This window comes from Oncorhynchus keta, chromosome 24 (assembly GCF_023373465.1).
Source record: "Oncorhynchus keta strain PuntledgeMale-10-30-2019 chromosome 24, Oket_V2, whole genome shotgun sequence".
In the NCBI taxonomy this organism is placed as follows: domain Eukaryota; kingdom Metazoa; phylum Chordata; class Actinopteri; order Salmoniformes; family Salmonidae; genus Oncorhynchus; species Oncorhynchus keta.
The window spans coordinates 48,496,020-48,521,600 of record NC_068444.1 but is presented as its reverse complement, the minus strand read 5'-3'; the positions used below and the strand labels follow the sequence as shown (position 1 = coordinate 48,521,600).

Below are 25,581 nucleotides of genomic sequence, written 5' to 3'. Positions count from 1 at the left end.
CACACACACACACACACACACACACACACACACACACACACACACACACACACACACACACACACACACACACACACACACACACACACACACACACACACACACACACACACACACACACACACACACACACACACACACACCAGGTTCGTCATTCACTCGAGCCGCTCTATATGTCTCATTTGACGCTTTGTTGTTGGTATGTTCCTGTTTGTTCACCTAGGGTGCAAAGACATCCTTTAACCCATGACCCTGTCTATCACATAGAGCGGTAACAGATAGCTCTGTTAGTGCAAGAGTTAAATCTCCCCTTCAACCTGCATCTACCTCTATCTGATCTGAAACTGTTCGCAGTGGGAGGCAACAAAGACCCACACTCCTTGTAAAAAGCTTTTAGAGCTTGAAAGAAGCCCGAATCTGGGCTAACATTGCTCCTGTTGTGCGCTGGCTCATTATAGAGACATATCATGTCATATCACTTCATGAGCAAGATCTTTATGTTTCATCAAAGACTTTAATCTCTGAGTTGCAGGGATGATTGGTGCTGTGCGATGCTCGCAGACAAACTTTTGGAGAGAGAGAAAGAGGGCAACTGAAGTCCATGAGCTAAAATAAGTTCCACCGCCTTGCTGGTGTAGGGAACATCAACAATTCACAAACACCGAGGGTGGCTGTGAGGGTTTAGCCAAGTCATGTCGCTCTCTCTCTGGTTACCTGTAAGAGCACACCTGTTTACTTGTGATAGTGTACGAGGATGTGGGTGTCGTCACTTGTCACGGGTGTGTAGGTGTGTGTGTGCCACGCCCACTCCTGAACTGTCTGTCTGGCTGTCAGTGTCACCCACTGCATTGTTCCTCCAATACAATACAGGAGGTGGCAGTTTCTTACACAGGAAAGTCATTAACATGGTGCACACAGTGTCACAGACAATTACGTACCTTAGGTTCTTTAGCCTTTTACTGCAGTCGGCTAAATCAGGGTCACACAAAGTGCTTCTTGGTAGTCTTAAACAAATCTACTTTGAAACAAAAGTACACACCTCACACACATGGTTATGGGTTTTAAAAACAAAGATTTATGAAAAATACTAATAACATTCCACCCATGAGGCCACTAGAGGGCGTATTGGTCATAAGACTGAAGGAAATGGCCTAAAGTGTTGCTATAATATGGACAATTAATCATCCTGCAGGATTTAGTGTGGAGTTAGCCACCATGTTGATTTAAAGACACTAATTGGAAGTTCACTCTGTGTGGGGCAATATACAATGCTGATGAGGATGTATAAAAAAAGGACAAAACACGAGCAGTTATTTTAGTATTCAACCCAGTGTTATTAAAAAGTGGAGGGAAGAGAAAGAAAAGAAAAGCTGAGACAGTGGAGTCTGAAAGGGTGTCGGTGACCTAGTTTTCAGTGTCTCCGCGTCCAATCTAATAGCATTACAATCCAAAAAAGAAAAGAGTCGATTAGCATTTTTTTTTTAAAGGGGCACTTAGCTCTGCTCGCTCAGTGCTGTCCAATTATGTTAGTTAATTATGAAGAAGTACTTTGTGTTGCAGAACTGAGCTCAGTTAGTGCATTAGCTATGATGCTGTTCTTTACAAGGTGTGTGAAGCCCCTGCCGGGAAGGTAAGTCTCTGATTAATTTCAGGAAGAGCTAGCTCGTAACAATGTTTTCTATCTCTGCACAGCAAGACACAGTTAGCACAGTCACTCGCAGGCCTGAAAGACACAGTCCAGTCCTGCACATTGCTCCCCTCAACGCAATTCCAGCATTATTTAAATCAAATTCAGCATTGATTTAAATTATGGAATATAAAATAGAGATATTCCAAGGTCCATAACAGCCTATTTCACACAGAGACAATAGCCACTTTGTTGTTCAAATTATATCCTACATTAAAGAACATAATCTGTTGTGGTAGGAAAGATGATAACATCTGCTGTCTAAAAATGATTAAAAAATCAGAAGTATGCTCATAGATGATGATTTCCCCCAGCTGATACTGTTGTAAATGTTGTTAAAATATGCAAAATATCGCATGAATGCAACATTATGTGAATTAATCAACTGTTGCCATGGAATTCCTGTCTGGAAATGAGAGCGAGTGTTCTGGGGCCTATTAAAGTGATATACGACAGCAAAACCTAGCGACTCATTGAAGGGGTTAATTAATGCTGCACTGAGGGGAGACATACGCTCCAGAGAGGGAGGCAGGAAATGAAGGGGAGGATTTCTTTCAGCCCACTGCTGTTTCCCTTCAGGCATCCTCAGACGATCCCTCTCTCTCTCTCTATTTCCCATCCCTCTCTATCTCGCTCTCCTCTATTGCCCATCCCTAGTGGCATCATTGTAAATACGAATTTGTTCTTAACTGACTTTCCTAGTTAAATAAAGGTCAAATAAAATAAATTAAAGTGTTGTGATAGTGTAACTCCCACCAGAGAGCCAAGGCTTCATCCCCCTTAGCCAGCCTTTTGTAGTGGACTCCCCTTCCCAGAATGCCACTTTTCACACTGATATCTTTACTCTCTCTCTCTCTCGTGCTCTCCCTCCAACTTTCTTTGCCTCTCTATCTCTCTCTCTCTCCCTCTCTCTCTACAGGCCACTATCAAGACAGTCATTCCAGCCGCAAGGGAACAGCTCAGTAACCCTTACCTTTCAGGCACTCTACACTGGGTCACTGACTGGCAGCAATTTAACACTCAAGAGTGATGCTGGTCTGAGATAGCCATAAGTAAAAGGTCTAAAGGAAGCCACTTCCAAAATACTGCAAATACCAGACAGTGTTTAGACCTACCTCAGGGTTCTCAGAGATAAAGCAGCAGAGGTGAATATAGAATGTCAACCAAATAGAGACAGGTTGACATATCATGGTTTCGTAATAGCAATCTACTGTCTCTGCATAATTGCTATATTTAAGTAAAGTCATTTGGATTCTGCCGCACATCCACTCACTGTATTACACAACCATTCATGGCTGACCTGGGTCACACTAGAGTTCAGCTCCTCAGAGGCTGTGCCAGTTCTAGGCCTATGCTAGTCCTGTGCCTGCTCCAGTCCTCCTCTCTCCTCCATAGACCTACCCAGTACCCCACAGCTCACCCCTGGCCCCTGTCTCACCCAGCGGCTGGCATGGGTGACACCTGAGCCACAGAGGTTTGACTTGCCATTAAAGTTTAACAGGCAGGTATAGTAGTGTAGGTTACATGGTCGCTGTGGCCACACCCTCTGACAGCTGGGTGAGGAGAGGAGGTTTGGCATCCTGATCCCATATGGATCAAGTGACCTGGGGGAGTTGATAAAGCAAACTCCAGTCAAAGGTAGGAAGAATGGTGTTAGAGGTTATTTAGCAATCTATAATACACACACACACAATACGTACTAAATCTAGACGCACGTAGACATACAGTTAGATCTGTGCATGCTCCTGCACCTCAATTAGGCTGATTTTTAATTGAACCTTTATTTAACTAGGCAAGTCAGTTAAGAACAAATTCTTATTTACAACGAAGGCCTTGAAACAGTGGATTAACTGCCTAGTTCAGGGGCAGAACGACAGATTTGTACCTTGTCAGCTTGGGGATTCGATGTAGCAACCTTTTGGTTACTGGCCCAACGCTCTAACCACCTTCCACCCCTGATAGAAATCCTCATTATTTAGTTGAATGATTTTTAATTTGAGTGTCATTATTTCGATTTAGCCTACACTTTCTCGTTCTGAAACATGAGTGGGACAGGGGTGGCTTCGTGACAATGACCACAAAAGTATCCGCTCACCGATTTGACAGCTCTAATGCAGTTACACCTCCGACACAGCCAAAGAACTGTGTCGGCTATCGCGGGTTAACGCTCGGACTGATTCAATCTAGGCCTTACTTTATCCTTTATACAGGTGACCCAATTGTACAATAGATATCTGTGACTCCCCAGAAATGTCTGTAACCCCCACGTATGCAATAGTCTCAAAACAATCCGTCACAGGGACAATCAGTCACAGTCATAATGGTCACAATCAGTCACAGTCACAATGGTCACAATCAGTCACAGTCACAATGGTCACAATCAGTCACAGTCACAATGGTCACAATCAGTCACAGTCACAATGGTCACAATCAGTCACAATGGTCCCCATTTTCAAAAGCGGAATGGATGCGGATCCGACTCCCCAGGACATCTCTTCCCAACAGCTAGATGTCCGAAACTTCTGCGCATTTGCGGGATTCTCTGCTCTACTCATTTGGCTGCCCAGAGAACTAGCTACTCTGGAGAATGGTCCTCGTTTAATAAAGTTAAATCAAAGCTGAATCAATGTCAGGGGCGGTTACCTCCGGATCTGTAGCCTCAGCCTTCATAAAAAGCCCCGTAAAAGGAAAAATAAACCAATGACTATCTACCCACTGGACAATTTCCCTGTTTCCGAGAAGATTAGGCTCAGTGAATGTCACTCCACGGGGGGGTATAGTGTGTTGGGCAAAGGCCACCATTACAGCGAATGAAAAAACGACCTTGGAGGATGGATATGTGGAGGGAAAGGAGCATGAAAGAAGAAGAATCTTGCCCATTAGAACGTGGGGAATGATTTGGGGAATGATTTGAGAGGAGCATAAAGCGAATGTGAATATAATGGGGAGGGCCTCTCTCTCCGACATCAGTCTAAATTTATAATTCCATCCATTATTCCTCACTGTTACACTGCTGGATTGGTGAGGACGGGAGAAGGAGATTTTTTTTGACCATGCAAGCACCATTGCTTTATGATGTTTCTGAACTGCAATGAGATAAGAACAGAGGGAGCAGACACTGTTGATTACTTGTAAAACCTCATCAGTGTAATTGCTCTGTAATTGTACTGTATTGAGTTTCATTTGTTTTTGTTATAACACAAAGTTGAATAAAGACCCCTCCTTCTATATTCTGTAACAATGTCATATTACCATAGTAATAACAATGCTTCTGCATTACATTAAGAACATAATGTAAAGTGTTACCTTCGACTAATCTAAAAACAGAAGAGAGTGAAAACACTACGAGGAACTAGAGATCCCATTAATGCTTTAGAAATGTTTATGTTCCCATTTGAATGAGGTGATGACGACAGGAGGACCATGATGTGATGTATTTTCTTCTGGACTTCGTCTGACAGCTTGGGCAGCAGTCGAAACTCCAGTATAGCGTATGTGACAACTCTGAGTTTAGATGTCAACGTACTGGAAAGAGCATGTGGTCACAGAGTGGGATTCATATTTACTCCCAATCCCAACAGGCAACAATTAGCCTAGCGTCTATTTTTACAACAGGTCATTTCCATGAAAAAGGACCCATGAGCACCAACATGTGAAGTTTATAGGAGCATATTTTAATGTGGTGTCAAACGCAAGCTAAGAGTCTATATTTTGTGGAAATGAAGGCATGGATACATTTTCCTACCCCTTTCCATCCTGGAATAAGCAAAGGTTTTGATTTCTGGTCACACAGATGGAAAGGGGGTCTTAAAAAACATCTACTAGAAAAAGTATTAAAAGGTAAAGGCCCCTGCCAAATAATATCAACATTTATATTTAGTTTTGCATAAATGACTTGCCTTCTGTAGGTTTAAAAGTCAACTGCCCCTCAGAACCAACTTCTCTGGTTTAAAACAGCCTACAGGTAAGTGACATCGATATGAGTCAGAAACATGAATTTGAGTGTCAAAATTGCCTACAAAGTGTAAATAGGATAACTTTGGTTATAAAATCAGTCTTGTCCAAAACTGAGTTTTGTTAGTGAGCTCATATGGTTTACTTACATGCCCATGTTTGCCAATGATGCCAAATTGACCAGAGACAACACGCCCCCAGCTGCCATGTGGACATTTGTTGCCAAGTCTGCATATGGGTGCAACGTACACACATTTCGCTCTGCAAATAGGAGTGAAAATGGGCATCCATAAAGTTGGTGAAAACTTCCAATGCAATTCAACAATATGACCAGGAATGGATTACATCCAACACGTACAACATTATTTGATCATGCTAGCGAGGCTAGCTATGATACCACTGATGAGGTGGAAAGTTAAGTTCCTTGGCGTACACATCACTGACAAACTGAAATGGTCCACACACACAGACAGGATGGTGAAGGCACAACAACGTCTCTTCAACATCAGGAGGCTGAAGAAATTTGTCTTGTCACCTAAAACCCTCACAAACATTTACAGATGCACAATTGAGAGCATCCTGTCAGGCTGTATCACCGCCTTGTACAGCAACTGCACCGCCCCACAACCGCAGGGCTCTCCAGAGGGTGGTGCGGTCTACACAACGCATCACAGGGCAAACTACCTGCCCTCCAGGACACCTACAGCACCCAATATCACAGGAAGGCCAAAAAGATCATCAAGGACAACAACCACCCGAGCCACTGCCTGTACATTTTACATTTACATTTAAGTCATTTAGCAGACGCTCTTATCCATCCAGAGCGACTTACAAATTGGTGCATTCACCTTATGACATCCAGTGGAACAGCCACTTTACAATAGTGCATCTAAATCTTTTAAGGGGGGTGAGAAGGATTACTTTATCCTATCCTAGGTATTCCTTAAAGAGGTGGGGTTTCAGGTGTCTCCGGAAGGTGGTGATTGACTCCGCTGTCCTGGCGTCGTGAGGGAGTGTGTTCCACCATTGGGGAGCCAGAGCAGCGAACAGTTTTGACTGGGCTGAGCGGGAACTGTACTTCCTCAGTGGTAGGGAGGCGAGCAAGCCAGAGGTGGATGAACGCAGCGCCCTTGTTTGGGTGTAGGGCCTGATCAGAGCCTGGAGGTACTGAGGTGCCGTTCCCCTCACAGCTCCGTAGGCAAGCACCATGGTCTTGTAGCGGATGCGAGCTTCAACTGGAAGCCAGTGGAGAGAGCGGAGGAGCGGGGTGACGTGAGAGAACTTGGGAAGGTTGAACACCAGACGGGCTGCGGCGTTCTGGATGAGTTGTAGGGGTTTAATGGCACAGGCAGGGAGCCCAGCCAACAGCGAGTTGCAGTAATCCAGACGGGAGATGACAAGTACCTGGATTAGGACCTGCGCCGCTTCCTGTGTGAGGCAGGGTCGTACTCTGCGGATGTTGTAGAGCATGAACCTACAGGAACGGGCCACCGCCTTGATGTTAGTTGAGAACGACAGGGTGTTGTCCAGGATCACGCCAAGGTTCTTGGCGCTCTGGGAGGAGGACACAAAAACATCCCCACAGCATGATTCTGCAAACACCATGCTTTACCGTAGGGATGGTGCCAGGTTTCCTCCAGATGTGACGCTTGGCATTCATGCCAAAGAGTTCAATCTTGGTTTCATCAGACCAGAGAATCTTGTTTCTCATGGTCTGAGAGTCTTTAAGTGTTTTTTGGCAAACTCCAAGTGGGCTGTCATGTGCCTTTTACTGAGGAGTGGCTTCCGTCTGGCCACTCTACCATAAAGACCCGATTGGTGGAGTGCTGCAGAGATGGTTGTCCTTCTGGAAGGTTCTCCCATCTCCACAGAGGAACTCTAGAGCTCTGTCAGAGTGACCGTCAGGTTATTGGTCACCTCCCTGACCAAGGCCCTTCTCCTCCGATAGCTCAGCTTGGCCGGGTGGCCAGCTCTAGGAAGAGTCTTGGTGGTTCCAAGCTTCTTCCATTTAAGAATGATGGAGGCCACTGTGTTCTTGTGGACCTTTAATGCTGCAGAAATGTTTTATTATCCTTCCACATATCTGTGCCTCGACACAATCCTGTTTCGGAGCTCTACGGACAATTCCTTCGACCTCATGGCTTGGTTTTTGTTCTGACATGCATTGTTAACTGTGGGACCTTAAATAGACAGGTGTGTGCCTTTCCAAATCATGTCCAACCAATCAAGTTGTAGAAACATGTCAAGGATGATCCATGGAAACAGGATGCACCTGAGCTCAATTTCGAGTCTCATAGCAAATGGTCTTAATACGTATCTAAATAAGGTATTTCTGTTTTGAATCTTTATACACGTGCAAACATTTCTAAAAACCTGTTTTCGCTTCGTCATTATGGGGTGTGTGTAGATTGCTGAGGATTTCTTCTTTTAAATTTTATTTTATTTTAGAATAAGGCTGTAAAAGTCAAGGGGTCTGAATACCTTCCAAAGGCACTGTATATGTGTGTCTTGTATGTTGTAAGGAGGTGCACCCTTCCTTCCACTGTGCCAATAGATTACTGCTGGGGCCGAGTGAGTAATGCCAACCAGTCAGTGCCATGCTGGCATGTGTCCCTTGTGAATTAGCTGCGAATCAGGATCTCTGATTAGCTATGTTCAACCGTACATTTACTATTGGCTCCCATGACTGTATGGTGACAGTCTTTCTCTCTCTCCCTCTGTGATATAGGATCTGGGTCGGATATAGGAGTATTCGTCAAAACAGGTCAAGGAACTCCTGTCTTATTTGCACATCGTTACTGTATATAAGCAGAACACTGCTTCTACAGTGTTATGTGAAGTTTGGTTCATTCTACATGGAACTGTTACATTTGAAAGTGTTCGAAGCACTTTGTTATTTTACATAAGCTCGGCAATTGGTGCATCACTGTTATCGTCACTTTTTTTATATTACTCTGTAGGCTAGTGACCGATGCAAAGCTACTTCCTGGAGGAAGCTTTGACTCGGTCAGTAGACTACAGAGTGGTGTGAGAAGTGTGCCATCCTCCTGCATCTCACATCTGCCTGTACTTATTGAACTCTGCCTGCTGGGCAATCTAACAGAGGACATAAGGAGAGAGGAGACAAGGCAACACTAGCCAGTTATAGAATATTATGTTCTAGGACAGCTGAGCCGACTCAAGACCGGGCATTCAACTTGGGAGTTGATACTGTTTCCACGGTAACATGCATTTACATAGCATGATGAAACGTTGAAACTAAGTTGCAAGCTGCTTTCATAGCAAGGTGTTTAAAACGAGTGTCTTCAGCTGTGCCACCAGAGACCCTGGGTTTGCGCCCAGGCTCTGTCGTAACCGGCCGCGACCGGGAGGTCCGTGGGGCGACGCACAATTGGCCTAGCGTCGCCCGGGTTAGGGAGGGGTTGGCCGGTAGGGATATCCTTGTCTCATCACTAACCAAGGTTGCCAGGTGCACGGTGTTTCCTCCGACACATTGGTGCGGCTGGCTTCTGGGTTGGATGCGCGCTGTGTTAAGAAGCAGTGCGGCTTTGTTGGGTTGTGTATCGGAGGACGCATAACTTTCAACCTTCGTCTCTCCCGAGCCCGTACGGGAGTTGTAGCGATGTGACCAGATAGTAGCTACTAAAACAATTGGATACCACGGAATTGGGGAGAAAATGGGGTAAAATTGTAAAAAATTAAATTAAAATAAAAAACGAGTGTCTTATGAAACATATAAATATACAATGTAAATACATGTTACCGTGGAAAGAGTAATCAAAAAGAGTAATCAAAAACCACAGTCGCAATAGAGTACAGTACCATAGAGCAGAGTACAGTACTGTAGAGCACAATAGAGTAGGTTACCGTAAAGTCGAGTAGAGTTTAATACAGCACACGCAAATAGAGTACAGTACAACATATTATACTATACTCTACTGAACTATACTCTCCTCTGTGTTTCTTTACTGTATTGTACTCTACTGTGCCCTACTGTACTGAACTATACTCTTATCTACTTTACTTTACTGTACTGAACTATACTTTACTATTTTTTACTTTACTGTACTGTACTGTGCTCTTCTGTACTGCAATGTGCTGTACTGTACTCTACTGTATGTGATGTCCAAACTTGTGAAACATAGATGTCTACGATTGGTATAGATTTGGTCCGGTCTGTTTGGGGTGGAGCTCCTTAGAATGTGTGTAAAATAATATCCAAATATGCAAAGGAGGTTACTGATATTTTTGTACTTGTTCAGGATACAAGAGAATGACATTCATAATTATGCATTACTTCATAGTAAAGATCAAGGACCGATGATGTCATTCTGTTATCGTCATTCTGATACTGTCGAGCCACTTCACTTACTGTAGTTCAACAACCAACATTGTGTATATGTTGTAAGGAGGAGCAGCCTTCCACTGTGCCAATAGACTACTCCTGGGACCGAGTGAGTAATGCCAACCAGTCATTGCCATGTTAAACCGTGTATTTACTATTGGCTTCCATGACTGTATGGTGACACCCCATTTTTTTCTGCAGACATCTTTGAGTCATAATTAGGAGTAGATATTTAACTGAATTTTTTGGGAAATCGTGGTCACATAAAAAACTGAGGGAGATTTTACTGTCATCTGTTATAGAGGTCGACCGATTATGATTTTTCAACGCCGATACCGATTATTGGAGGGCCAAAAAAGCCGATACTGATTAATCGGACGATTTTTAAAATGTATTTGTAATAATGACAATTACAACAATACTGAATGAACACTTATTTTAACTTAATATAGTACATCAATAAAATCAATTTAGCCTCAAGTAAATAATGAAACATGTTCAATTTGGTTTAAATAATGCAAAAACAAAGTGTTGGAGAAGAAAGTAAAAGTGCAATATGTGCTATGTAAGAAAGCTAACGTTTCAGTTCCTTGCTCAGAACATGAGAACATATGAACGTTGGTGGTTCCTTTTAACATGAGTCTTCAATATTCCAAGGTAAGAAGTTTTAGGTTGTAGTTATTATATCAAATCAAATCAAATTTTATTTGTCACATACACATGGTTAGCAGATGTTAATGCGAGTGTAGCGAAATGCTTGTGCTTCTAGTTCCGACAATGCAGTAATAACCAACAAGTAATCTAGCTAACAATTCCAAAACTACTACCTTATAGACAAAAGTGTAAGGGGATAAAGAATATGTACATAAAGATATATGAATGAGTGATGGTACAGAGCGGCATAGGCAAGATACAGTAGATGGTATTGAGTGCAGTATATACATATGAGATGAGTATGTAAACAAAGTGGCATAGTTAAAGTGGCTAGTGATACATGTATTACATAAAGATGCAGTAGATGATATAGAGTACAGTATATGCGTATACATATGAAATTAATAATGTAGGGTATTATAGGACTATTTCCCTCTATACCAATTGTATTTCATTAACCTTTGACTATTGGATGTTCTTATAGGCACTTTAGTATTGTCAGTGTAACAGTATAGCTTCCGTCCCTCTCCTCGCTCCTCCCTGGGCTCGAACCAGCAACACAGCGACAACAGCCACCATCGAAGCAGCGTGTGTTCTTAACTGACTTGCCTAGTTAAATAAAGGTATATGTAAAAAATATTAAAAATGTATCGGCAAATCGGCGGCCAAAAATACAGATTTCCGACTTGAAATTGGCCCTAATTAATCGGCCATTCCGATTAATCGGTCGACCTCTAATATGTTACCAAACTTTGCATCTGCGCTGTTCTTAAATGTGTTTCAGTAAAAATGTATGGAGGCAATTGTTAAAAGTAGACTTCTGCATATAGGTGTATGGTTTGTTAAACGTTGCAATCAATGGTTTTAGCTTGGCACAGAGTGAAAAGGTTACTGTCCTGGCACCTCTGTTACCATGGAATTGCCAAACACCAAAATCACAGCTGGAGCCCTGGGCTTGTTACTTAACCCATGATGTCATGGGACCACATCTGTCACGTCTACACCCGCTCCCCCGCTCTGGCACTCGACGTCGCCGGTCTATAGCTCAGCATTCAACACCATAGTGCCCGCGAAGCTCATCACTAAGCTAAGGACCCTGGGACTAACCACCTCCCTCTGCAACTGGATCTTGGACTTCCTGACGGGCCGCCCCCCAGGTGGTAAAGGTAGGCAACAACACGTCTGCCACGCTGATCCTCAACACTGGGGCCCATCAGGGGTGTGTACTTAGTCACCTCCAGTACTCCCTGTTCACCCACGACTGCGTGACCAAACACAACTCCATCATTAAGTTTGCTGACAAAACAACAGTGATAGGCCCGATCACCGACAAAGATGAGACAGCATATAGGGAGGAGGTCAGAGGACTGGCAGTGTGGTGCCAGGACAACAACATCTCCCTCAATGTGAGCAAGACAAAGGAGCTGATCGTGGACCACAGGTGGGCCGAACAGGCCCCCATTAACAACAAACCTTTTCCCCCTCAGGAGACTGAAAATCGAGAGCATCCTGATCGGTTGCGTCACCGCCTGGTATGGCAACTGCTCGGCATCCGACCGTAAGGCGCTACAGAGGGTAGTACGTATAACCCAGTACATCACTGGGGCCAAGCTTCCTGCAATACAGTAATAGGCGTGGTCAGAGGAAAGCCAATAAAATTGTAACAGACTCCAGTCACCCAAGTCAAAGACTGTTTTCTCTGCTACCGCACGGCAAGCGGTACTGGAGCACCAAGTCTAGTACAAAAAGCCCCCCCCCCCCCTGCATTTGAGTTGTACACTGCTGCTACTTGCTGTTTATTATCTATGCATAGTCACTTCACCCTTGTAAGTAAGCATTTCACGGTAAGATCTACACTTGTTGTATTCGACGCATGTGACAAATAAAGTTTGATTTGATTTACTAACTATACATCCTGGCAACCCATCATTACGCACACCTAGCAATCATCATTACACATACCTGCGCCCCATTATTAGACACACCTGAACTTCATCACAACCCTGATTATTCCCCCTTTATTTAGCCCTCAGTTGTCATCAGTCCTTAGGTGTTATTGTTTTTCTCTCATGTTCAGAACGCTTCCCATGTTTGTTCTTTTGTATCTGTTCCATATTAAACTCACCTTCTGCACCTGCTTTCTGACTATACGTTACAACGTCTTCTCGTACATGTTGACGAAATACTAATGTTTCAGTGTCCGGGGGTTTTACAGTGCATTCAGAAAGTATTCAGACACCGTGCCTTTTTTCCACATTTTGTTACGTTACAGCCTTAAAATGGATTCAATAAATGTTTTTCCTCATCAATCAACACACAATAACCCATAATGACTTTGGGAAAACAGTTTTTTTTTAATAGCTTATTTAAGTATTCATACTCAAAATGTAGTTTAGGTGCTTGATTGGAGTCCACCTGTGGTAAACTTAATTGATTGGACATGATTTGAAAAGGCACACACCTGTCTATACAAGATCCCACAGTTGACAGTGCATGTCAGAGCAAAAACCAAGCCATGAGGTCGAAGGAATTGTCCGTAGAGCTCCGAGACAGGATTGTGTCAAGGCACAGATATGGGGAAGGATAATATAACATTTCTGCAGCATTGAAGGTCCACAAGAAGACCGTGGCCTCCATCATTCTTAAATGGAAGAAGTTTGGAACCACCAAGACCACCAAGACTCTTCCGCCCGGCAAAACTGAGAAATCAGGCGAGAAGGGTCATTCATCTGTGAATTCGATGGTCACTCTGACAGAGCTCCAGAGTTCCCCTGTGGAGATGGGAGAACCTTCCAGAAGGACAACCATCTCTGCAGCACTGCATCAATCAGGCCTTTGCGCTAGAGTGGCCAGACAGAAGCCACACCTCAGTAATAGGCACAGAACTCCGCTTGGAGTTCTCTAGTCTGATGAAACCAAGACAATACAGGAGTAGCTTCGGGACAAGTCTCCGAATGTCCTTAAGTGGCCCAGCCAGAGCCCAGACCTAATATATGCCATTTAGCAGACACTTTTATCCAAAGCGACTTACAGTCATGTGTGCATACATTCTACGTATGGGTGGTCCTGGGAATCGAACCCACTACCCATGGCGTTACAAGCGCCATGCTCTACCAACTGTGCTACAGAAGGACCTGATCAAACATCTCTGGTGAGAGCTGAAAATAGCTGTGCAATGTCGCTCCCCATCCAACCTGACAGAGCTTGAGAGGATCTGCAGAGAATAAATGGGAGAAAGTCACTAAATACATGTGTGCCAAGCTTGTAGCATCATACCCAAGAAGATTTGAGGCTGTAATCGCTGCCAAAGTTGCTTCAACAAAGTACTGAGTAAAGGGTCTGAATGCTTATGTAAATGTGATATTTCCATTTATTGTTTTTATACATGTGCACACATTTCTAAAAAAACTGTTTTTGCTTTGTCATTATGGGGTATTGTGTGTAGATTGATCAGGGAAAAAATATATTTAATACATTTTAGAATAAGGCTGTAACATAACAAAATGTGTAAAAAATCAAGGGGTCTGAATACTTTCCGAATGCACTGTAAAACCCTCTGACTCTGAAACATTAGTATTTCGTCAACATGTATGAAAAGACGTTGTGTGTAGAGTAAGTTTTATGTTTACTTAAGAGTGTGTCCAGAGATAAAGTCATGCAAGTTGGGATTTCAATCAGTTTTTGCAGAGTTCTACGCTGACCTCTTTTTTAAATGACAAGGAACAAGTGTGCGCCTACGTTGAAAAATGTAGGCCCGTACAAATATATTTTAGGGCACAATTAAAAATATTTGAGACATTAAAGCTATAATCCTTACTTTTTCTAGGCACACTGTGGGTAAAATTGTCAAGTCTTGTTTTGTAATGTTGAAAACCCAGAGTTTGGCAGTGGAGAGAAGCGGGCATGCAGGAAAGGTGTGGAGGGTTGTGAGGCCACTCACTGGCACTGCCAGAGTAAGGAATCCCTGGCTCGGCTTCACTCAATCACCCAGGTTGCCCTGGTGATGGAAGGATGTCATAGAATTTACCATGCTATAATGCCCATTGGCCATCTCTCTGACTTACTCCACATCATTGGTTCCTTTCCCTCCCTGCCCCCACCCTCTTCCAGCTCCTCTAACAGATCACTCTTTGAGGATTTGCTGCATCATTATGACAAGCTCTATCTTTCTTTGGTCTTTCATGGAGAAAAACATGGCATCTAATCAAAGTGTGAGCCAAAATGACATAAAGGGCAGCCATTTTGAGGCTATCATTGCTGTCTGTCGTCATTGATAAACACAGGCCAAACAGCTAGGAGAAACACACTGTTCCAGACCATTGGCTTCCTCCAGTCCACCTCCCATCCTCTGATTTAGAAGATGCTGTCATCGGGAAGAGCAAAGAATGGTCGGGTGTGGCGTCTGCATGGTCCTAAGGGGCTCCGACTCATATCCCTCAGCAGCGCCTGCATGTCTCCCAGCGTCCCAGTACAGTGGTTGCAGCAACGCTCAGCTGCAGACAGCAACGTCTGTGACCGAGAGCCTCTACAGTTTACAGAGAGAACAGGGCTGATGACGTCCCACAGGAACACACTCAGAAGCTCTTACAATCGAAATGTCTCAGATGATTTTTGACTGAGACTACCGTCTAAAATTGCCCTATGCCATTTCAGTAGTATACAGTGCCTTGCGAAAGTATTCGGCCCCCTTGAACTTTGCGACCTTTTGCCACATTTCAGGCTTCAAACATAAAGATATAAAAATGTATTTTTTTTGTGAAGAATCAACAACAAGTGGGACACAATCATGAAGTGGAACGACATTTATTGGATATTTCAAACTTTTTTAACAAATCAAAAACTGAAAAATTGGGCGTGCAAAATTATTCAGCCCCTTTACTTTCAGTGCAGCAAACTCTCTCCAGAAGTTCAGTGAGGATCTCTGAATGATCCAATGTTGACCTAGGTGTTAGAATGGCCAAGTCAAAGTCCAGACCTGAATCCAATCGAGAATCTGTGGAAAGAACTGAAAACTGCTGTTCACAAATGCTCTCCATCCAACCTCACTGAGCTCGAGCTGTTTTGCAAGGAGGATTTCAGTCTCTCGATGTGCAAAACTGATAGAGACATACCCCAAGCGACTTACAACTGTAATCACAGCAAAAGGTGGCGCTACAAAGTATGAACTTAAGGGGGCTGAATAATTTTGCACGCCCAATTTTTCAGTTTTTGATTTGTTAAAAAGGTTTGAAATATCCAATAAATGTCGTTCCACTTCATGATTGTGTCCCAATTGTTGTTGATTCTTCACAAAAAAATACAGTTTTATATCTTTATGTTTGAAGCCTGAAATGTGGCAAAAGGTCGCAAAGTTCAAGGGGGCCGAATACTTTCGCAAGGCACTGTAGCTACCGGTAAGGCCCTGAGTTTTCCCTGACCACGTGACCTAACCAAGAACAACTCATGGCGCTAACCCTAACTACAGGATCTCATTATGGACCACTTGTAAGTTGCAAGTCCCGTTTGATCATGATCAGGGGAGCGCACAGAAAACAAGATCATTCCATCTCTCTGAGAGGCACATTTCTGAACCATATCTCGAGAGGCAATACCATCCCCCTATCTTCTCTTCCTTAATTTCTGTCACTTTCACGGCATGCATGTCAAATCAAATCAAATCAAATCAAATGTAACAGCTCTGAAAGGTTGTGGCCTGTTTTCTGTGAAGCAATCAGGATCCACAAAAAGGGTCGACTGCAGGGGAAAAGGACTGATGTCAGAGTGATATGTAAAAATGGAGAGAATGAGGAAGAGAGAGGAACATGAAGGGAGAGGCAATTCCATGGTAACAGAATGACACTGAGACTTAAAAAATCTATCATCTTCAAATGTATGCCAAACAAAAACCATTGATTGCAAAGTTAACAAACTCTATGCACAAGGACAACTTTCAACAATTTCCACAGAAAATTGTACAAAAACGCATTTACACTGAAAAAAATATAAACGCGACATGCACCTTTCATTTTCTCATAATTACAGTGGAGCCCAGAGATGGGGCCCGTCTCTGATTGCTTGTAGGAATCTATTACTGCCCTATCGCCATGATTAACGAGGATGTACACATACACACTCATCGTGTGTGAAGAAGCTGATGACAGTGCCTTTCAACACATCGGTGAGGTGCAACACTTCACACTATTAAAGGTAATGTCACCTCTGTCACCTCCCATTAACCAGTCCACTACTGAACCCCCTGTAGCAATACACCACTCACTGCATCTTGTTTGACCTCAGAACTCACATTAACAACCCCCTGCTAATGGCTAGGCTTTAGCTCAGAGTGTTAACACAATAGTGTGCAAACAACCTCAGTTTAAACCCAGTCTGTCATACCTAAAAAGATTGAATTTGGCATGCACAAAAACATTTTGTCATTGCATTAGGCATCTGAGACACCACAGAATACTGATTACGTTCCAAGTAAAGGGCTATCAATTCAGAAGCCCTGAAAATGACCATACATACACTGCACTGCAGAATTAAGTCGAGTATTCGCACAATGTTTGACAAATGGGGTTCATTAACTTTTAACGGTCCAGCAGTCGGGGAGGAGGAAAAACAGATGAACGTCATTTATGTTCACCCCCTTATGGAGTAATTTGTTCTAACCCGAAAACATGTAGAAAGACACTCTCATGAAGACCCAGCAGTTGGGTGGCGGTGGTCTTCAAACCAAGACCAGGTTAATGGTATTAAGGGTTGACAGGGTCAAGAAAACAATGCCTCTCATAGGACACAGTAGTGCTTGCCACAAGGGGACATCCATGCAGTGGTTAAAGAAGTCCGGGATTGACAGCGAATCCCTGATGGATTCTATACCCTGACGACAAGTGCCACATGCCTGCCCTTGTATCAGCATAGAGTAAACGCTGAAACAAAGCTAAGAAAACACTCAAACTCCGAGACGAACCCCAATCGTTGCCCCTGGTGAGACGTTAACTGGTTAGATAGCACATGCACAGAGCATTGTCACAGACACATAGGCTTACTGCAGCAGTCACCAACCTTTTCAAGCCAAAGATCACATCCCAAGTCCAAACATAAAACCAAGATCTACCACTTGCAAATAATGATGACAAAACAAGGCCACAACGTAGTTCCACTTTGACATTATTTATTTTCTTACCTGTCAGTCACACACCACGTTTTCATTTAATTACACAAATAGTATAATCAGAAATGCAACTATCATTCAACATTTTATAACAGTCATATTACATGTTTCAATATTTCCACAGGTCTATTACTCATTCACCATTCATATGGTGAATGACAAAATGACAATACTCAAGTAAGTGCAACTAGCATTCAAAATATTATGACAACAGTCACATCATTCAATTGTTCAAAAATATGTTCACACAAATCACAGCCCTTACCACCATTCATTACCTCAATAATCAGTCAATTACAGGCCTAAGCCAATCATGTACAGTACTGTTTCACTTTCCCTTTTGAACAACATACAACACAGATCATATCCTTTTGTAAACAATATAGCCTACAAACAGATTTCAAACGGGCAATACTCACTCACTCTGATGGCTGTGGATGAGATCACCTCCCCACACACACACACACACATTTAATGTGATGGCTGTGATTGCACACTATCAGCAAGTGCTCTATAGTCTGGCTCATAGTTTGACACAGCAAGTCTGACACTGTGTGTAAGATGTCTATTAGTTAGACAAGACCTGTTCTTTGGCTTGATTCTTTTCATCTGTGAAAAGGCCATCTCACAGCGATATGCTGATCCAAAGTAGGCCTTTCGCCTTAAGTGCGCAGGATGAGCTGTCGTTTTGGTAGAAAGCGACTGCTGTGCTTTCAATACAGACTTGAGCTCGTCAACTTTCTTTGAGCGAAGTGTGCTCTTTAGCGGGTAGTTTTTTAAATTTTACTTGGGGTGAATGGTGTTTGTGGTGCCGCTCCACGTTAACCTTTTTTGCGAGGGCTACAGCCTGGTGACAAATCAGGCAAATCCTTTTGTCCTTAACTACGGTGAACAGAAAATCGTGTTCCCATTCTTCATGACATGATACATTTTTTGCTCTTTCCGTTGTGCCTCCGCCATCGTTTCGTTAGATTGCGTATCGTTAGCTTGATAGCTCATGAGCGTTACAAGTGCCTGAGCTATTCAGGGACATAATTTGTCAGGGGTTAAACCTAGAAACGGTATTTGATTGGCCAGATAACCCCTGCCCGCCCCTCCACCCCCATCACTACACACAGAGCTCACACATGGAGCATTTCATTTGAAATTAAACTATAAATAATAATTAATACATTTAAACATTTAGACGTTTATGTTTTTTTTTCTATGATTTTGAAAACTCCTGGCGATCGACTTTGAATGCTTCCAAGATTGACTTGTCGAGCGATCAAAAGGGTTGGTGACTCCTGGCTTACTGTAAGTACAGCAGCTAGAGAAAGAAACTCTGGATTTGTCTTCAATGAGACTTCAGGTATCCCTGGGATTCCACATGCAATGTTTGGCAGCCATGTCCCATCATTCTCTTCCCTGTCTTATGGGACACTGGCACTGCCTGCTACCTCAGGGTATGTAATGTCACCTATCCTCACACAAGGCCTTGAACAGGGTTTACCATCCCCAGTATGGCACTCAAACCTTCACAGCCAAGGTCCAAAGAAAAGCCATACACGTTGCCCTAAGTTACAAGCATAGTTTGTTGTTTGCCATTGAACAAACCCGTTCATCAATCAAATAATGGTTCCAGGCACGGTTATACATCATTCCAACTTCGTTTTGAAATGGATAACAGTAAAAGCACAAGATGGATACCCCAAAATAATGAAGACATTAGTGGCGTGCCTGCTTTTTTCCCTGAGAATAACATGCAATTTACGCCAATGTCTTCAATCATCAGCAATAACAGGGCAGAATGACAGTCAGTCAGTAATGGTAAGGCCAGAAATGCAAGGCAAATAATGCCCCTTGGGTCTGATAGTCGAAACAAATCATAAAGTAAATTTTTAAAAAAAAGACAATTTCTCACTGTTGCTGAGGATTAGGAACCCATTTTCTGACATCCTTATTTCCTGGAAAACAGGGAATGGGGATAACATAACAGTTTCCCCCATTTCCTTTTGCTCTTTTATCAGTGCCCACATTCTTTCACTTCCGCTGCTGACCCAGCAGCATGGCCAAAAGTTCCAAAACACAAATCTCTTTTTCACGTTTTTGAGATGAAAACATCCTTTCCTAAAGAGATCCCGGCACTTCCCGCTAACAAAACAGTTTCCCCCAATCAAGACCTGACCTCTCACAGAAAGTCCAATCAACACAAAAACTGTGAATGAGAAGATTTTAAAAAACAGCCAGAGGAATTAAAGCAGTTGTCTTTGTGACTTGCCTGTTGCCTTCCTCACCACAGCCCAGACAGTCACACATCTTCACACAGACACATTTTTATACAACACCATTACACAGGACCACGCTAAAATAGTACAACATATAATTGAAAAAGCCTTTGCGGTAATGCATTTTCTTCCCCATAGCTTATTGAGTGAGCCAGTGTAAGCCAGGCAGCTGCCAAGGTCACAGAGACATCCCTATTTACATGGATGCCCAGCAGTCAGGACCCCTGCTGGTGCATCCACCCTCTAAATGTGACTAATTGCTCCTACAGTTCTGCTTCTTAGGGTACAGGTTATAACTAAGTACCGGGGTGTTACGCCTCAGTGGGCTAGTGCTCCATGCATCAGCTTCAGCTCTCAAAGTATACAGGTACACACGCACACTTGTGCATGCATGGACACACACACACACACACACAGCTGGATGGGACGACATGCTGATGAGGTCACTAGAGTGTGGTGATATTAACACACCACACCTGGCTACACCCACAGGGCAGAGGTACATGCATGCTTTGACTCTCTTACAAAGATAGTAAATGAGATCGCAACACTTCAATTAACAAGTGTGTCTTGTTAAAAGTTCATTTGTGGAATTTCTTTCCTTCTTAGTGCATTTGAGCCAATCAGTTGTGTTGTGTTGTGTTAAGGTAGGGGTGGTATACAGAAGATAGCCCTATTTGGTAAAAAAAAAAGCCAAGTCCATATTATGGCAAGAACAGCTCAAATAAGCAAAGAGAAATGACAGTCCATCATTACTTTAAGACATGAAGGTCAGTCAATCTGGAAAATTTACATAACTTTGAAAGTTTCTTCAAGTGCAGTCGCAAAAACCATCAAGAGCTATGATGAAACTGGCTCTCATGAGGACCGCCACAGGAAAGGAAGACCCAGAGTTACCTCTGCTGCAGAAATTGCAGCCCAAATAAATGCTTCAGAGTTCGAGTAACAGACACATCTCAACATCAACTGTTCAGAGAAGACAGTGTGAATCATGCCTTCATGATCGAATTGCTGCAAATAAACCACAAAGGACACCAATAAGAAGAATAAACTTGCTTGGGCCAAGAAACACGAGCAAATAGACATTAGGCCGGTGGAAATCTGTCCTTCGAGATTTTTGGTTCCAACCGCCGTGTCTTTGTGAGACACAGAGTAGATGAACGAATGATCTCTGTATGTGTAGTTCCCACCGCAAAGCATGGAGGAGGTGTGATGGTGCTTTGCTGGTGACACTGTCTGTTATTTATTTAGAATTAAAGGCCACTTAACCAGCATGGCTAGCACAGCATTATGCTGCGATATGTCATCCCATCTGGTTTGTGCTTAGTGGCACTAACATTTGTTTTTCAACACCTCCAGGCTGTGTAAAGGGCTGCATCAGATGACCTGGCCTCCACAATCACCCAACATCAACCCAATTGAGATGGTTTGGGATGAGTTGGACCGTAAAGTGCAGGAAACGCAGCCAACAAGTGCTCAGCATATGTGGGAACTCCTTCAAGACTGTTGGAAAAGCATTCCAGGTGAAGCTGGTTGAGAGAATGCCAAGAGTGTGTAAAGCTGTCATCAAGGCAAAGGGTGGCTACTTTGAAGGATCTAAAATATAATATATTAGTTGGTTACTACATGATTCCATATGTGTTATTTAATCATTTTGATGTCTTCACTATTATTCTACAATGTAGAAAATAGTCAAAATAAAGAAAAACGATTGAATGAGTAGGTGTGTCCAAACTTTTGACTGGTACTGTAGCTCCAGATTCCATTCAATGGTCACAAAGGAATCCTCCCAAGGCTTTTTAATAGTGACTCATCCTTTCTAAATGCCCAGATGATAGTGATCGGAGAATATGGTCTAAGACTCCTCCTTCGTTCCAGTACTACAACCAGGTAGTCTAGCAGTTAAGCACGTTGGACCAGTAACCAAAACGTTGTGGGTTCAAATCCTATAGCCGGCAAGGTGGAAAAGTCTGCTGTTCTGCCCTTGAGAAAGGCAGTTAACCCCCAACAACTATCATGTTTTAAGGTATGACCCAAGTGCAGGCAGTGTTGAAGAAACAAATGTTTATTCATTAAGAAGGGGCAGGCAAACGATAGGTCAAGGCAGGCAGGGGTCAATAATCCCGAGGGGGTGAAAGGCACCAGAACACCAGACAGGAGGAAGGTAAACCGTTGGTAGGTTTGAATGAACAAAACTAACTCGCACAGACAGACAGAAAACACAGGTATAAGTACCCAGGGGATAATGGGGAAGATGGGCGACACCTGGAGGGGGATAGAGACAAGCACAAAGACAGGTGAAACAGATAAGGGCATGACAACAACAACTACTCCCCGGGTGCCGATGATGTTGATCAAGCCAGCCCCCCACACAGAAGATGCATTTAGGTTGAATGCATTCAGTTGTGCAACTGACTAGGTATCCCTTTTCCCTTAAACTGCTTCCATCACAGTTTCCTATTCCCTCTGCCTGCCAAGTCCACTCTGTTGAGAGGTGATACCTTTTGCATTGATCAGCATCTGTATCAGTGTCTGACTAACTGACTCAGCGAAGCCTTAAAGAGCAAGTCAGCAGGCTATGCTATAAGGATGTTATGACATAGAATATCCTGTAGGTGTGCCAGCGTCATCCGTTAACATTATCTCAGACTCAGGCAAGAAAAACAAAGTGGTTGTAACATACTTTTACCACCGCAGGGCTGTATTAGAGTCAACACTGACAATGCAGAAGTCATTAACCTGAGAACGAAAACGAGTTCGTCTGGTTGTGGTGCATACATCATTGTCTTTGTGTTTGATCTGACTAGCAGGTCCTGTTTGCCAATTTTGATTACCTGAAGAATAATGAGTCGAGTCGAAACAAACACAACATTGATTGTGCATTGGGTTATGCATCAGTGACAGAGAAAAGCTCCTCAGTAATGCGACAAAGACACAATGTTGACATGACTTTTATACTAAACAAAAATATAAAACACAACATGCAACAATTTCAAAGATTTTACTGAGTTACAGTTCAAAAATAAAATCCGTCAATTGAAATAAGTTCATTAGGCCCTAATCTATGGATTTCACATAGCTGGATGGATTTCACATCTGTTGAGCACAGATACCTTAAAAAAAGAAGGTAGGGGCATGGATCAGAAAACCAGCCAGTATCTGGTGCGACCACCAGTGCCTCATGCAGAGTGACACATCTCCTTCTCATAGAGTTGACCAGGCTGTTGATTTTGGCCTGTGGATTGTTGTCCCACTTCTCTTCAATGGCTGTGCGAAGTTCCTGGATATTGGCAGGAACTGGAACACGCTGTCATACACGTCAATCCAGAGCACCCCAAACATGCTCAATGAGTGACATTTCTGGTGAGTATGCAGACCATGAAAGAACTGGGACATTTTCAGATTCCAGGAATTGTGTACAGATCCTTGCAACATGGGGCCGTGCATTATCATGCTGAAACATGAGGTAATGGCGGCGGATGAATGGCACGGCAATGGGCCTCAGGATCTCGTCTCTGTATTTCTGTGCATTCAAATTGCCATCGATAAAATGCAATTGTGTTCATTGACGGTAGCTTATACCTGCCAATACCCTAATCCCTCCGCCAACATGGGGGCGCTCCGTTCACAACGTTGACATCAGCAAACCACTAGCCCACACAACGCTATTCACATGGTTTGCGGTTGTGAGGCCGTTTGGACGTACTGCCAAATTCTCTAAAACAACAATCGAGGCGGCTTATGGTGTAGAAATGACCATTCAGTTATCTGATAAGAGCTTTGGTGGACATTCCTGCAGTCAGCATGCAAATTGCACGCTCCCTCAAAACATGAAACATCTGTGGCATTGTGTTGTGTGACAAAACTTCACATTTTAGAGTGGCCTTTACTGGGCCTGGCACAAGGTGCACCTGTGTAATGATTATGATGTTTAATCAGCTTCTTGATATGCCACACTTGTCAGGTGGATGGATTATCTTGGCAAAGGAGAAATGTTCACTAACAGGGATGTAAACAAATGTGTGCACAAAATATTAGAGAAATAAGCTTTTTGTGTGCATGTAAAATTTCTGGCATCTTTTATTTCAGATCATGAAACATGGGACCTACACCTTACATGTTGTGTTTATATTTTTGGGTAGTGTAGTTACCGTATAAGGTATGGGTGGGTCCCATTCTCTCTTACTGTATCCCTGTCTGTCACAACCCAATTTGGCCTCACTAATACCACTACCCCAGAGACATAAAAACCACTAGTGCTCTTGGCTCTGCTGTTACCGTAGTAACAGAGACACACAGATCTTGGATTTAATTTCACTGAATAGGGGGCACATTCTTGCCCCACAAATATTCAAATTAGGAGAAAACACCAGTTCAGACCATCTCATATTGCAGGCCTTCTGTCAAGACATAGTAGACAGAACAGGCAAATGGCATGCAACCCGTGTCTACATTCAACAGTGAGCCTTGTGTTTTCAAATTCTATGCAATTTCGACATGCATTTTCTATTGTTGGATAACACTCTTGAATGTAGTGAATAAATGTGGTTAATACCCAGGAATTCTAGTACAACATAGTTTCAACATCAATGACTCTTCCTTTGATTAGCGAATAGGCTATATGAGATTTTGTTTGGACTTTACCTTTAAATTGCATACGCATTATGCTATTCCATTACAGTAAAGCATTGAATAATTTGCTTTTGCGAAGTCCAGGTGTCCAACATCAGTTTGGAATAGTACCCAAGCAGAGAATGCCTCGCATTCGCGTCGTGTCACATTCGCACACTCCCCGATTGTGCGTGCGAACCATGGTCAACCGCGCGACCACTGATACATCAATTAAGGCCTTATAAAGAAAACTTCTAAAACCAGCAGTAGTGCATACAGATGTCACCTGCAACATGAACATGCAAACTTCACGTAAGATTCAATCATTTTCGACCGAGAAGTCGGATGGAGCATATATAGGCAGCCTTTTCTGCCTCATCGAAGTACGTCCAAGATTGCACAACTAAATGGGTCTCTTAATACATGTGCCCTTACCTGCCCACTGTTTGGTTGGCGAGCTGTCGCATTCTATTGAATTGCTTCTTCATCTTCTATTTTTCTGCGTTAACACCGATGGATAGAGCGACTCCACATTTCTCATTGACAAAACAGTCCGGATCTCCAACGAGAATTACAAGACAGCCCACCTTTTAACAATCCTTTTTTATCATAGCCATAGGGAACGCATCGCAAATCAAGAGTAATAGGGGAGACAATTTCAACGCATTTTATGGTCCCTGTCACGCAGTCCACTGCTCAGAGATGCTGTACCAATTTCTCCGGGCAGAGTGACAGCTCACGACACGACGCTGCGCAGTAGCGCAGTATGGGGAATGTAGTTCCACCGACCAAACGTTGAGCCTACAAAGAGACCATCATGAATTCTTCATGATACCGTGTTTAAAACAAATTGTACACACTTTTTTTCAACCTGACAAAATATCTAGCTAACACCCTTGTTCAGTTT

At 43.1% G+C, this 25,581-nt stretch overlaps 1 protein-coding gene across 1 annotated transcript in view; it reads right to left on the bottom strand.

Annotated features, from left to right (window-relative positions):
• LOC118357665 (rho GTPase-activating protein 44) overlaps positions 1-25,380 on the bottom strand; it is a 115,213-nt gene extending 89,833 nt beyond the window's left edge. The window contains 1 exon segment of the mRNA XM_052478412.1: positions 25,110-25,380. Coding sequence (XP_052334372.1) covers positions 25,110-25,162 — 53 coding nt within the window. The 5' untranslated portion in view covers positions 25,163-25,380.
• Between the last annotated feature and the right edge of the window lie 201 nt (positions 25,381-25,581).